At 38.3% G+C, this 15,881-nt stretch overlaps 1 protein-coding gene across 4 annotated transcripts in view; it reads left to right on the forward strand.

The window, feature by feature from the left end:
* The window catches only part of PARP4 (poly(ADP-ribose) polymerase family member 4), a 107,607-nt gene that overhangs the window by 86,916 nt on the left and 4,810 nt on the right, over positions 1-15,881 (forward strand). For 3 of the 4 annotated variants that reach the window (XM_049646678.1, XM_049646680.1, XM_049646681.1), the window contains one exon: positions 2,298-2,397. In XM_049646678.1, the coding sequence (XP_049502635.1) occupies positions 2,298-2,397 (100 nt within the window). Of the gene's footprint in view, positions 1-2,297; positions 5,563-15,881 lie in introns of all 4 variants that reach the window. The other variant, XR_007461037.1, reaches the window with a different exon arrangement.

Below are 15,881 nucleotides of genomic sequence, written 5' to 3' on the forward strand. Positions count from 1 at the left end.
CTGGTACTAAGACCCAGCCTCATATCTGTAATTATTTGTTTTAATGTAAAGTAGTTTAGTAAAGTGGAAACGCAACTTGATTTAGTGTAAGACTAAATTTGAGCCGTGGTTAGTACTTTCTGATTTGAGGCAAGTCAGATAACCTTTCTGAGTCTCAGTTTCTTCATCCATATACTGGGAATAATAATAGTGTCTGCCTCATAGAGCAGTTTTGAGGTTTAAACATGATCATAACAGCTGTCCAGCTTTTTTTTTTTTTTTACCTGGAAGAGTGTCCATGAAAGCAGTGTAGGAAGCAGTACAGCAGATGCTGCTGTCTCTGGGCCCTGGAGCCAGACTAGTAGAGCTTACATGGTGCCTCTGCTGCTTGTTAGTTGTCTGACTGTGGACAAGTTGCTTAACCTCTCTGTACCTCAGTGGTCTCATCTGCAAGGTGGGTATAGTAATAGTCTCTCCATAGGAAGTGGCTAAAAAGATTGTTTTTCTTAAATCTAAGCACCTAGGACTAGTTTAATACTAGTTGGCACATACCACTGCTGTTGTTTTTCAAATTATTGCCATAGAGTCTGTGTACCTGCCTATGACCTCATCCACCTTTCTGCTTTCTGTATTAGCTCCTCTGGGATCTGAAGTTGATATACTTTGAGGTCAAGATCCCCATGTTCAGGCTTACGACCACCTCGTAATATGTAATAAACATCAGCCTTAAAAGTAGAGACTTAGGGATGTTTGGGTGGCTCAGTTGGTTAAGCGTCTGACTTCAGCTGAGTTCATGATCTCATGGCTCATGAGTTCGAGCCCTGCGTCAGGCTCTGTGCTGACAGCTCAGAGCCTAGAGCCTGTTTTAGATTTTGTGTCACCCTCTCTCTCTGCCCCTTCCCTGCTCATGGTCTATCTGGCTCTCTCAAAAATGAATAAACATTAAAAAAAATTTTTTTTCAAGTAGAGACTTAGCTGGGGTGGGCAGGGGACAGTAAGGTCATTTTATTTTATTTTATTTATTTATTTATTTATTTATTTAATATATGAAATTTACTGTCAAATTGGTTTCCATACAACACCCAGTGCTCATCCCAAAAGGTGCCCTCCTCAATAAGTAAGGTCATTTTAAAGAGCATATTCACCGTAACAATTTTATATTTAGTAAAAATTTGTCATTTTCATATTTTGGACTTCATAAAGGCACATTTTTAATATTGAACAAAAGGAATAATGCTACTTAAAAGTTTGAGAAACATTGGTTCAAAGCATTACTAGAAGAAAAAATTCATAACACCGTTTTTTGTTTTTTTTTGTTTTTTGTTTTTGTTTTTTTTTTTTCAACGTTTTTAATTTATTTTTGGGACAGAGAGAGACAGAGCATGAACAGGGGAAGGGGCAGAGAGAGAGGGAGGCACAGAATCGGAAACAGGCTCCAGGCTCTGAGCCATCAGCCCAGAGCCTGACGCGGGGCTCGAACTCACGGACCGCAAGATCGTGACCTGGCTGAAGTCAGACGCTTAACCGACTGCGCCACCCAGGCGCCCTGCATAACACCGTTTTTTAAAATGCCTACACATGAGCCTCTTTCCAGACTCTTTATAAGTGCCATCTGATACATACTGTCCATATGGTGTTTTTGAGATTCCTAACAATACTGTCACTAGTGTATGAAGAACTTTGACTTAAACTTTTTTTTTTCATTTTTTAATATTTTATTTATTGTTGAGAGACAAAGACAGACAGAGCAGGGAAGGGGCAGAGAGAGAGGGAGACACAGAATCCAAAGCAGTCTCCCTTCTTGGAGCTGTCAGCACAGGGCTCAACCCATGAACTGTGAGATTATGACCTGAGCCAAAGTCAGTCACTTAACCGACTGAGCCACCCAGGCACCCCTGAAGAACTTTGATTTTAAAAATAATAAAAATGATAACAAAAATTTTTTATAATACAAATTTTAGAAATGTCTTAATAAACAATTTATTTTTTTTTTTAAATTTTTTTTTTCAACGTTTTTTATTTATTTTTGGGACAGAGAGAGACAGAGCATGAACGGGGGAGGGGCAGAGAGAGAGGGAGACACAGAATCGGAAACAGGCTCCAGGCTCCGAGCCATCAGCCCAGAGCCTGACGCGGGGCTCGAACTCACGGACCGCGAGATAGTGACCTGGCTGAAGTCGGACGCTTAACCGACTGCGCCATCCAGGCGCCCCAATAAACTGAATTTAAATAATTGGAAACATTATTTATTACATAAATTCTTATGTATGTGATTAAATTTCAACAATGTGGCTTAAATTTGCTTTTTTATTTCATAGGATGGCTTCTGGAAACTTACATCAGAACTGGGATTTATTTTAAACCTTAATACAAATATTTTAAACAGCTTTCTTGAACAAAAAGGCATTAGATCTCTAGGTAAGTCACCATTTTTCTATTAATTAAATGGCATGCTCTTAACTGTTGTAAATTTTGTTGTAAACTAGTATACTAATATGATAATTATGTAAGTTACATATGAGTGGAATTATATTTGTTAACCATCAAATGAAACAAGAGGACCAGTTTCTAGTCATATCTTTACCACTAATTAGGGTATTACCTGTGTAAGTTAATTAGCATAAGTAACAATAACTTCTGTTTTAAAAATCCAAACTTTCAGTAGCTTAACACAAAGATTATTTTCTTGCACATATCACAGTCAAATAGTAGTCAGCAGGAAAATTCCACTCCAAGTTTTCATTTACAGACCCAGGCTCCTTCCATATTGTGGCTCTACCATTATCAAAAATGTCTTTAAAATTACTCTAGTGAAAAGGAAAGAAGAAAATACTGCTCTGGCATCACCTACCTGGTAGATAGTAAGAGAAAGACAAACTGGGGCAGGAACTAGTCACAGAGCCCCTCCCAGATACAAGAGGGCTGGGAAATACACTTTAGCTTGGTGTCCAGGAAGAGAAAACAGCTTTGATAAGTGTCTAGTCAGTCTTTGCCAGAGCAAGTTCAATCTCTGTGGACCTGTTTCTTGTCATGATAATGAAGGGGATGGTTAAGCAAGTGGTTTGAAGGTCAAATGCTAGTCTTAGGTTAAGACATTTTTTTAAATAAAAACACATTATTAAACAGTAGTCAGTATTCATTGAACAGCAGTGTCTAACTACCCTGCCATCCCCTCAAAAAAGTCAGGGTTTTCATACTCCAGGCTTATTCCAGAGTTAGCAGGTCTTTGTTTGTTTGACTTGCACTACACCAAAAAGGAAAGGTGAAAATTTGCATGAGGAGAATTCTACTTCCTGGAATGATAAAGGAGCTTGAATCTGACTAAATCTCTCACCAGTAAGATTTAGTAAGCTCATTGGGACCTCATCAAAGTAAAATCAGATAAAGGGTTAGTATCCAAAATCTACAAAGAACTTATCAAACTCAACACCCAAAAAACAAATAATCCAGTGAAGAAATGGGCAAAAGAGGTGAATAGACACTTCTCCAAAGAAGACATCCAGATGGCAAACCAACACATGAAAAAATGCTCAACATCATTCATCATCAGGGAAATACAAATCGAAACCACAATGAGATACCACCTCACCCTTCTCAGAATGGCTAACATGGACAACTCAGGCAACAACATATATTGGCAAGGATGCAGAGAAAGAGGATCTCTTTTGCATTGTTGGTGGCAATGCAAGCTGGTGTAGCCACTCTGGAAAACAGTATGGAGGTTCCTCAAAAAACTAAAAATAGAACTACCCTACAACCTAGCAATTGCACTACTAGGCATTTATCCACAGGATACAGGTGTGCTGTTTCGAAGGGACACATGCACCCCCATGTTTATAGCAGCACTATCAACAATAGCCAAAGTATGGAAAGAGCCCAAATGTCCATCAATGGATGAATGGATAAAGAAGATGTGGTATATATATACAATGGAGTATTACCCGGCAATCAAAAAGAATGAAATTTGTCATTTGCAACTACGTGGAAGGAACTGGAGGGTATTATACTAAGTGAAATTAGTCAGTCAGAGAAAGACAAAAATCATATGACTTCACTCATATGAGGACTTTAAGAGACAAAACAGATGAACGTAAGGGAAGGGAAACAAAAATAATATAAAAACAGAGAGGGGGACAAAACCGAAGAGACTCTTAAATACGGAGAACAAACTGAGGGTTATTGGAGGGGTTGTGGGAGAGGGGATGGGCTAAATGGGTAAGGGGCATTAAGGAATCTACTCCTGAAATCATTGCTTCACTATATGCTAATTTGGATGTAAATTTTAAAAAAATAAAAAATAAAATTAAAAAATTTAAAAAAAAACACAAAGATTTAAAAAAATCTTAAAAAAATATTTAGTAAGCTCAGATAAAGTATTTTAAAACCACTCTTTTAAGGCCTGGAATGCAATAAAAAAAAAAACAGGCAGAAACTAGAAGGATCAAAATCCCTGAAAAAAGGAAGAAAATGAGGTGAGTTCTACATTTACCTAACTATTCACCCAAAGGTACTTCTCAGTTCATGAGGCACATGAGAGGTTAGAACTGAAATGGAAAGTCTTAATGGGATAATGACATAGGAGTCAGAATTCAAGGCTGCCAGAGTGGCTGGAAAATAAGAGTGAAACTCCTAAAAAGGAAGGAGCCACAGAGCCCAGAGCTCTGAAATCTGCATACAGATTCCCTCAGATTGTTGGCTCTCCCCTAACCTGTACATACACGTGACTTCAAGGAATCCAGAAAAAAAGCAACAGCTGGAGAGAAAAAGAGCAGAGATTCCAGCTGCTGCCAGGTGTTGGGGAGACAGAGTTTGGTGTTTGAATTATACCAAATTAGAATTGACAAACATCTTGGGGTGCCTGCGTGGCTCAGTCGGTTAAGCATCCCACTTTGGCTCAGGTCATGATCTTGTGGTTCCTGAGTTCAAGCCTTGTGTTGGGCTCTGTGCTGACAGCTCAGAGCCTGGAGCCTGCTTTGGATTCTGTGTCTCCCTCTCTGCCCCTCCCCGACTCACGTGTGTGCGCTCTCTCTCAAAAATAAATAAGCATTAAAAAAAATTTTTAACAACAAAAAAATAACTTGTAAACATCTCAAGTTTTCTACTAAAACCCAAAAAGGGTAAAAAGGACCATAAATCAAGGAAAAAACAAAATTGGCCCCTTAACAAAGCCTAAAACAAAGCTTTCACAGGATACACCAGAACATAACTCAACACTCTTTTGAATAAGATAACATACTTCAGGGGCTCCACAACCTTCAATGTACAGTATAGAATGAAAATTTAATAACATACAAAGAAGCAGGAAAATATGACTTATAATCTAGGGGGAAATAGCCTATTGATGATGACCTCCAGGTGCCCCAGATGTTGGAATTAGCAGATAAGGATTTTAAAACTGCTATTATAAATACAGTAAAGGTTTACCAGAAAATAATGGGTGAACAAATGGGAGAATCTCAGCAAATAGATGGAAACTCTAAGAATCAAATGAAAATTCTAGAACTGGAAAATAAAATTATCTTCAATGGAAAGGTCATTGGATGGGCTTAACTGCAGAATGAACAAAACAGAAAAAAGTATCAGGTAACTTAAATTATAATAATATAATGTGGTAATAAAAATTATCCAAACTGAAGCATAGAAAAAAAAAATAGAACGAGGTAAAGAAGAGAATCCAGGACATGTGAAATGGTATCAAAAGGTTTTACACTTGTGTAATTGGGGTCTCAGAAGGAATGAAAGTAGATAGAAAAATGTTTGAATAAATAATAACTGAATTTTTTCTAAAATTGTTGAAAGACATCAACTTATAGATCCAAGAAATTCAGTATAACTTCAGGCACAATAAATACAATTAGAATCGCATTTGAGTAGACCAGAATCAAACTGCTGAAAACCACAGATAAATCTTAAAGCAGACAGGAAAAAAGACACATTGGAGTCCAGAGAATATCGATAAGAATTTTATATCACTTCACATCAGAAATAATGGAAGCTACAAGAAAATGGAACTGTATCTTTACATTTATTCATTTTTTGAGGTAGAGAGAGACAGGGTGCAAGTGGGGAAAGGGCAGAGAGAGAGAGACACACACACACACAGAATCGGAAGCAGGCTCCAGGCTCCGAGCTGTTAGCACAGAGCCTGATGCGGGGCTCAAACCCATGTGAACCGCAAGATCATGACCTGACCCAAAGTTGGATGCTTAACCAACTGAGCCACCCAAGTTCTCCAGAAAAGCAATTTTAAAATACTATTTATAGTGGTATTAAAAATATCAAATACCTAACAATAAACTTTTTAAAAGATATGCAAGATTTCTCAAATGAAAACTACAAAACATTATTGAGAGAATTCTTAAAAGATCTAACTAAGTGGAAAAAATTTCTCTCAAAACAAGAAGATGTCAATTCTCCCCAAAGTGATCTATATATTCAATGTTGTGAATAACCATGCCTACAAATTTGATAATCTAGATAAAATGGACTTATTCCTTGAAAGACAGTATCTGCCAAAGTCACTCAAGAAGAAATGGAGAATAGGAATAGACCTGTATCTATAAAATAAATTGAATCAATAATTAATAACCTTCCAAAACAGAAAGCACCAGGCCCAGATGAGTTCACTGGTGAATTCTACCAACATTTAAGGAACTAATTATACCAAGTCTTTATGGTGTCTTTCAAACTATAGAAGCAGAGGGAATAATTCCTAATTCATTCTGTTCATTCTAATTCATTCTAAGGGCAGCATTACGCTAATGCCAAAACTATACAAAGACATTACTAGAGAAGAAAACTACAAACCAATATCTCTCAGGAACATAGATGCAAAAATCCTCAATAAAATATTAGCAAGTTGAATCCAAAAAAGTGTAAAAAGAACAATATACATGACTAAGTGGGATTTATCACAAGTACACATGGCTGGCTCAACATTAGAAAATCTATCAATGTGATCCATTACATCAACAAACTAAAAACAAAAAAATTACATGATTATACCAGTAGATTCAGAAAAAGCATTTGAGAAGATCCAAATCATGCTATAAAATCTCAGTAAACAAAGTATTGAAAGAGCCCAAATGTCCATCAACTGATGAATGGATAAAGAAGATGTGGTATACATGTACAATGGAATATTACTTGGAAATCAGAAAGAATAAAATCTTACCATTTGCAACAATGCAGATGCAACTAGAGTGTGTGTTATGCTAAGCAAAATAAGTCAGTCAGAGAAACACAAATATCATATGATTTCACTCATATGTGGAATTTAAGATACAAAACAGATGAACTTAGAGGAAGGGAAGCAAAAATAAAATAAAAACAGAGAGGGAGGCAAACCATAAGAGACTCTTTTTTTTAAATTTTTTTTTAACGTTTATTTATTTTTGAGAAGAGAGAGACAGAGCATGAATGGGGGAGGGGCAGAGAGAGAGGGAGACACAGAATCGGAAGCAGGCTCCAGGCTCTGAGCCATCAGCCCAGAGCCTGACGCGGGGCTCGAACTCAGGGACGGGGAGATCATGACCTGAGCCGAAGTCGGACGCTCAACCGACTGAGCCACCCAGGCGCCCCATAAGAGACTCTTAAATACAAAAAACAAACAGGGTTGCTGGTGGGGTATTGTGGGGAGATGGGCAAAATGGGAGGTGAGCATTAAGGAGGGCACTGGGGGGCGCCTGGGTGGCGCAGTCGGTTAAGCGTCCGACTTCAGCCAGGTCACGATCTCGCGGTCCGTGAGTTCGAGCCCCGCGTCAGGCTCTGGGCTGATGGCTCGGAGCCTGGAGCCTGTTTCCGATTCTGTGTCTCCCTCTCTCTCTGCCCCTCCCCCGTTCATGCTCTGTCTCTCTCTGTCCCAAAAATAAATAAAAAAAAAAAACAAAAAACAAAAAACAAAAACGTTGAAAAAAAAAAAAAGGAGGGCACTGGGTGTTATATGTAGGTGATGAATCATTAAATTCTATCCCTGAAATCATTATTACACTATGTGTTAACTAAAACGTGGATCTAAATAAAAATAAATTAAATAAATAAATAGATAAAATCTCAGTAAATGAATGGAGGAGACAGATGGTAACTACATCTGAATGATTGTGAGTGTAGTATAATGTACTACATTATGATATACCTTTCCTATGGGTTTTCTCTATACTAATTTTTATATCTCCATATTACTCATGTTATTTTTCTATATGTGTGTTTTTCAGCCTTTTTTCCTCTGGTATAGTTGCGAGATGTTTGATTTTTTCTCTGATTTGGCTTTATATCTCTCTACCAATCTTTCCCTTTTATCCTCTTCTTTGTTTCTCTTTTATCTTTCCTTCCCCCTCTTAATTTATTTTCTAAGTGACTCTGATAATACTATTTAGGCATTTTATAATTTTATTATTTATGATGTTTTTAATAGAGATACGTGTTGCTTGTTATTAATGTCGTTTAAAAATTAGTCTATTTTTATATGTAATGCTTAAGATTTTATATGTAATGCTTAAAAAAAAAGAACACACTAAATTAAACAGTCCCCATATTTTCTTTTGTCTCTGCTGATTTTCTTTATGAGATAATGGATTGGTTTTGTTGTTTTATTTTAAAATTTTATTTAATTCTTTTTTCCTGTATTAAGAAAATGAGGTCTGGCAAAATCAACAGCAGAGTGCACACAACAAACACTTACCTACTGAAGTGCCAGGCCTTGGGCAGTGTATGACCCGTTTTAGTATAGTAGTACTCTCAGCTGCAAGACATGCTTTTCAGACACGCAAAAGACAGAAACTTAGCCAACATGACAAGATGGAACAATTCTCCCCAAAAGAAGAGTCAAGAAGAATTCACAGCCAAAGACTTGCTCAGAACAGATATAAACAATATATCTGAACAAGAATTTAAAACAACAGTCATAAGACTAATACCTGGACTTGAAAAAAGCATAAAGCATAGAAGATACCAGAGAAAGCCTTGCTGCAGAGATCAAAGACCCAAGAACTAGTCAGGATGAATTTAAAAACGCTATAGCTGAGATGCAAAATAAACTAGATACAGTGACAGCAAGGATTGAAGAAGCAGAGGAGAGAATAGGTGAAATAGAAGATAAATTTGTGGAAAATAATGAAGCTGGAAAAAAGAGGGAAAGGAAATTGCTAGATCACGAAGGGAGAATTAGAGAACTGAGTCCATGAAATGAAACAATATCCATATCATAGGAGTTCAAGAAGAAGGAGAGAGAAAAGGGGGAACAAGGTTTATTTAAACAAATTACAGCTGAGAACTGCCCTAATCTGGGGAAGGAAACAGGCATCTAAGTCCAACAGGCACAGAGAACTCCCTTCAAAATCAACAATAACAGGTCAACACCATGACATATCATAGTGAAACTTGCAAAATACAAAGATAAAGAGAAAATTCTGAAAGCAGCTAGAGATACAAGGTCCTTAACCTACAAGAGTATACATATAAGGTTAGTAGCAGACCTGTCCACTGAACCTTGGCAGGCCAGAAGGGAGTGGCAGGAAATATTCAATATGCTGAATAGGAAAAATATGCAGCCAAGAAGCCTTTATCCAGCAAGCCTGTCATTCAGAATAGAAGGAAAGATAAAGGCTTTCCCAGACAAACAAAAACTGAAGGATTTCATGACCACTAAACCAGCCCTGCAAGAAATTCTAAGGGAGGCTGTCTGAGTGGAAAGCAGAAACGACTATAAAGGACCAGAAAACATCACCAGAAACACGCAATCTACAGATAACGCAATGGCACTAAATTCATATCTTTCAGTAATCACTCTGAATGTAAATGGACTAAATGCCACAAACAAAAGACAAAGGAGTCAGAATAGATAAAAAACAAGATACATCTATATGCTGCCTACAAGAGACTCATTTTAGACGTGAGGAAACCTACAGATTGAAAATGAGGGGATGGAGAATCATCTATCATGCTTCTGGAGGGCAAAAGAAAGCTAGAGTGGCCATGCTTATATCGGACAAACTAGATTTGAAAACAGAGATGAAGAAGAGCATTATATTATAATTAAGGGCTCTATCCATCAAGAAGAGCTAACAATTGTAGGGGCACCTGGGTGGCTCAGTTGGTTAAGCATCCAACTTCCTTTGGCTCAGGTCATGATCTCACAGCTCGTGGTTTCGAGCCCCACGTTGGGTTCTGTGCTGACAGCTCAGAGCCTGGAGCCTGCTTCAGATTCTGTGTCCCCCTCTCTCTGCCCCTGTCCCACTCATGCTCTCTCTCTGTCTCTCTCTCTCTCAAAAACAAATAAACTCCAAAAAAAAATTTTTTTTAAAGAAGAGCTAACAATTGTAAATATTTATGTCCCTGACTTGGAATAACCCAGATATATAAATCAATTAATCACAAACATAAACCCATTGATAATAATACCATTATTGTAGGAGACTTTAATACTCCACTTACAACAATGGACAGATCATCTAGACAGAAAATCAATATGGTAACAAAGCCTCTGAATGACATACTGGACCAGATGGACTTAACAGATATATTCAGAACATTTCCTCCTAAAGCAACAGAATACACATTCTTCTAAAGTGCACATGGAACATTCTCCAGAATAGATCACGGTCTGTGAGTTCAAGCCCCGCATTGGGCTCTCTGCTGATAACTCAGAGCCTGGAGCCTGCTTCAGATTCTGTGTCTTCCTCTCTCTCTGCCCCTCCCCAACTTGTGCTCTGTCTCTCTCTCAAAAATAAACACTAAAAAAAGTTTCCTGGGCCAGATGACTTCCCAGGGGATATCTACCAGACATTTAAAGAAGAGTTAATACCTGTTCTCCTCAAACTGTTCCAAAAAATAGAAATGGAAGGGAAGCTTCCAAACTCATTCTATGAAGTCAGCATTACCTTGATTCCAAAGCAGATGAAGACCCAACAAAAAAGGAGAACTACAGGTCAATATCCCTGTTAAACCTGGATGCAAAAATTCTCAACAAGATACTAGCAAATTGAATCCAACAGTATATCAAAATAACCTTCCACCATGATCTAGTGGAATTTATTCCTGGGCTGTAGGGCTGGTCCAATATTTGCAAATCAATCAACGTGATGCACCACATTAATAAAAGAAAGGATAAGAAACATAATCCTTTCAATAGTTGCAGAAAAAGCGTTTGACAAAATACACCATCCTTTATTAATATAAACCCTCAAGAAAGTAGGGACAGAAGGAACATGTCTTTACATCATAAAAGGCACATATGAATGGCCCACAGCTAATATCATCCTCAGTGGGGAAAACCTGAGGGCTTTCCCCCTAGGGTCAGGAAAATGAAGCGATGTCCACTCTCACACCTGTTGTTCAATATAGTGTTGGAAGTCCTAGCCTCAGCAATCAGTCAACAAAAAGAAATAAAAGGCATACAAATTGGCAGACGACATGATACTACATGGAAAACCCTAAAGACTCCACTAAAAAACTGCTAGAGCTGATACATGAATTCAGCAATATCATAGGATATAAAATCAATGTACAGAAATAGGTTGCATTTCTATACATCAATAATGAGGCAGCATAAAAAGATATCAAGGAATCAATCCCATTTACAATTGCACCAAAAACCATAAGATACCTAGGAATAAACCTAATCAAAGAGGTAAATGATCTGTATGCTGAAAACTATAGAAAGCTTATGAAAAACATCGAAGAAGATTGCACTTCAAGCTGCATTACAAAGCTGTAATCATCAAGACATTATGGTACTGGCATAAAAACAGACACTCAGATCAGTAGAACAGAATAGAAAACCCAGAAATGGACCCACAAACATAGGGCCAACTAATCTTTGATAAAGCAGGAAAAAATATCCAATGGAATAAAGACAGTCTCTTCAGCAAGTGATGCTGGGAAAACTGAACAGCGACATGCAGAAGAATGAAACTGGAACATTTTCTTACACCATACACAAAAATAAACTCAAAATGGATGAAAGACCTAAATGTAAGACAGGAAGCCATCAAAATCCTCGAGGAGAAAGCAGGTAAAAACCTCTTTGGCCTGGGCCGCAGCAACTTCTTACTCAACACGTCTCCAGAGGCAAGGGAAACAAAAGCAAAAATGAGCTATTGGGACCTCATTAAAATAAAAAGCGAAGGAAACAATCAGCAAAACTATAAGGCAACTGGCGGAATGGGAGAAGATATTTGCAATCGACATATCAGATAAAGGGTTAGTATCCAAAATCTATAAAGAACCTATCAAACTCAAAACACCCCCAAAACAAATAATCCAGTGAAGAAATGGGCAAAAGAGGTGAATAGACACTTCTCCAAAGAAGACATCCAGATGGCAAACCAACACATGAAAAAATGCTCAACATCACTCATCATCAGGGAAATACAAATCGAAACCACAATGAGATACCACCTCACCCCTCTCAGAATGGCTCACATTAACAACTCTGGCAACAACAGATGTTGGCGAGGATGTGGAGAAAGAGGATCTCTTTTTGCACTGCTGGTGGGAATGCAAACTGGTGCAGCCACTCTGGAAAACAGGATGGAGGTTCCTCAAAAAATTAAAAATAGAACTACCCTATGACCCAGCATTCGCACTACTAGGTATTTATCCAGGGGATACAGGTATGCTGTTTAGAAGGAACACATGCACCCCAGTGTTTATAGCAGCACTATCAGCAATAGCCAAAGTATGAAAAGAACCCAAATGTCCATTGACGGATGAATGGATAAAGAAGATGTGGTATATATACAATGGAGTATTACTTGGGAATCAAAAAGAATGAAATCTTGCCATTTGCAACTAGGTGGTTGGAACTAGAGAGTATTATGCTAAGCGAAATTAGTCAGAGAAAGACAAATATCATATGACTTCACTCATATGAGGACTTTAAGAGACAAAACAGATGAACATAAGGAAAGGGAAGCAAAACTAATATAAAAACAACGAGGGGGACAAAACATAAGAGACTCTTAAGTATAGAGAACAGAGGGTTACTGGAAGGATTGTGGGAGTGGGGATGGGCTAAATGGGCAAGGGGCATTACGGAATCTACTTCTGAAATCATTGTTGCACTATATGATAACTAACTTGAATGTAAATCTAAAAAATAAATTAAGAAAAAAATTGAAGACAAAAAGAAATGGAAAAGCATTCCATTCTCATGGATTGGAAGAACAAATATTGTTAAAATGTCAATACTACCCAAAGCAATCTACACATTCAGTGCAATCCCAATCAAAATTGCACAGGCATTCTCCTCAAAGCTAGAACAAACAATCCTAAAATTTTTATGGAACCACAAAAGATCCTGAATAGCCAAAGTTATGTTGAAAAAGAAAACCAAAGCGGGAAGCATAACAATTCTGGGCTTTAAGCTGTATTATAAAGCTGTAATGATCAAGATAGTATTGTACTGGCACAAAAACAGATACATAGAACACTGGAATAGAATAGAGAACCCAGAAATGGACCAACAAATATATGGCCAACTAATCTTTGACAAAGCAGGAAAGAGTACCCAATGGAAAAGAGACAGTCTCTCCAGCAAATGGTGCTGGGAAAATGGGACAGTGACATGTAGAGGAATGAAACTGGAACGCTTTCTTACACCATACACAGAAATAAACTCAAAATGGATGAAAGACTTAAGTGTGAGACAGGAAACCATCAAAATCCTACAGGAGAAAACAGGCAGCACATCTTTGACCTTGGGTACAGCAATTTCCTACTTGATATGTCTCTGGAAGCAAGGGAAATAAAAGCAAAGATGAACTATTGGGACCTCATCAAAATAAAAACCTAATGCACAGCAACGGAAACAATCAACAAAACTAACAACAGAACGGGAGAAGGCAACCAACAGAACGGGAGAAGATATTTGCAAATGACATATTGGATAAAGGGTTAGTGTCCAAAATTATAAAGAACTTACCAAACTCAGCACCCAGAAAACAAATAATCCAGTGAAGAAATGGTCAGAAGACATGAAGAGACACTTTTTCAAAGAAGACATCCAGATGGCTAACAGACACATGAAAAGATGTTCAACATCACTCATCATCGGGGAAATACAAATCAAAACCACAATGAGATACCACCTCACACCTGTCAGAATGCCTAAAATTTAACAACCCAAGAAACAATAGATGTTGGTAAGGATGCAGAGAAAGGGGAACCCTTTTGCACTGTTGTTGGGAATGCAAACTGGTGCAGCCCCTCTGGAAAACAGTATGGAGGTTCCTCTAAAAATTCAAAATAGGGGAGCCTGAGTGGCTCAGTCAGTTAAACGTCTGACTTCAGCTCAGGTCACGATCTCAGGGTTCGATCCCCACATCTGGCTCTGTGCTGACAGCTCAGAGCCTGGAGCCTGCTTTGGATTCTGTGTCTCCCTCTCTCTGCCCCTCCCCTGCTCACTCTTCTTCTCTCTCAAAAATAAACAGGGACTGGGTGGCTCAGTTGGGTAAGCAGCTGACTTTGGCTCAGGTCATGATCTCATGGTTCATGAGTTTGAGCCCCGCATCAGGCTTTGTGCTGACAGCTCAGAACCTGGAGCCTGCTTCGGATTCTGTGTCTCCCTCTCTCTCTCTGCCCCTCCCCCACTCACACTCACTCCGTGTCTCAAAACTAAATAAACATTTAAAAAATTCAAAAATAAACATTAAAATTTTTTTAAATGTGTAGACAGAAGAAAAGACAACATATGCATAGGTAAGGTATATACAAAGTATACATATATATATATATACATATATATATATATATACATACACACAACATATGCATATGTAAGGTATATACAAAAGAAAAGTGCACTTAATTGATTAAGCAAGGACTTGGAAGGAAGAACACATGATATGTAGAAACTAACTTTGCAAAACAACCACCACAACCAAAGGAGCGTACATCATGAGAATGTAAACTGAAAGATCCAAATAGTGTTTACGTCTGAAAATCTGGGGAGCTGAGGAACAGGGAGTTGGAGGACATATATAAGATGGCTTCAATTTTATAATATGTTATTTCTTCTAAAGAAAAGAGAGGAATTTGAAGCAGATGTGGGAAAACGATAAAAGTTGACAAGCTACACAGTTCTCTTTGCTGTATGCTTAAAAGATTTCGTAATAAAAAAAACATTAAGTGGCTATGTTGTAGTGATGCTAACAGTGCTACATATCAAAATCTAAGATGGAAATACAGATAATTTACCTGGGAAACTCGCACACAACTCACTGTGAACTCTAATGATGATGAAGATTGCAGGGGAGGAAAATAACTTTCCTTACCCCCTTCTAGGTTCTTGGCTGAGACACCCTATGATAAAAAATTAACAAGAGAAAAACCAACCATTTTAATTATGTACACACACATATATACCTGTACAAAAGGGAGTCCCACGAAGATGGGAGCCTCACAGGCAGCCAGGCACTGAGCTAAGGAAATGGAGAGGGGTCTGGGCAAGTGGGGGAGGGGCAGGGATGATTCACAGGAAGGTGCTTGATAAACAAATGTTGACTTACCATGTAGGTTAGTCTCTTATGTGAAAAACTAGTCTCTGGTAATAGCTCTCTTCCTGATATAAGCCTCCTTTCTAATTTCTTTAGGCCGTTAGGTGGGAGGTAAAAAGCTTTTTGTGAGTTCGCTGGATCTTGATTGCCTTCAGCTCAAGATTATCCACATCCAAAAGTATCATGTTCTGGGGTGGCTTGTTCTGAACCCACTCAAGATAGATGCTAAAACTTTAGTTTCGGGGCACCTGGGTGGCTCAGTCAGTTGAGCATCTGACTTCGGCCCAGGTCATGATCTCAGTTTGTCAGTTCAAGCCCCGCGTCAGGCTCTCACAGTCCGTGAGTTCAAGCCCCGCGTCAGGCTCTATGCTAACAGCTCAGAGCCTGGAGCCTGCTTCGGATTCTGTG

Source organism: Panthera uncia (assembly GCF_023721935.1).
Source record: "Panthera uncia isolate 11264 chromosome A1 unlocalized genomic scaffold, Puncia_PCG_1.0 HiC_scaffold_16, whole genome shotgun sequence".
In the NCBI taxonomy this organism is placed as follows: domain Eukaryota; kingdom Metazoa; phylum Chordata; class Mammalia; order Carnivora; family Felidae; genus Panthera; species Panthera uncia.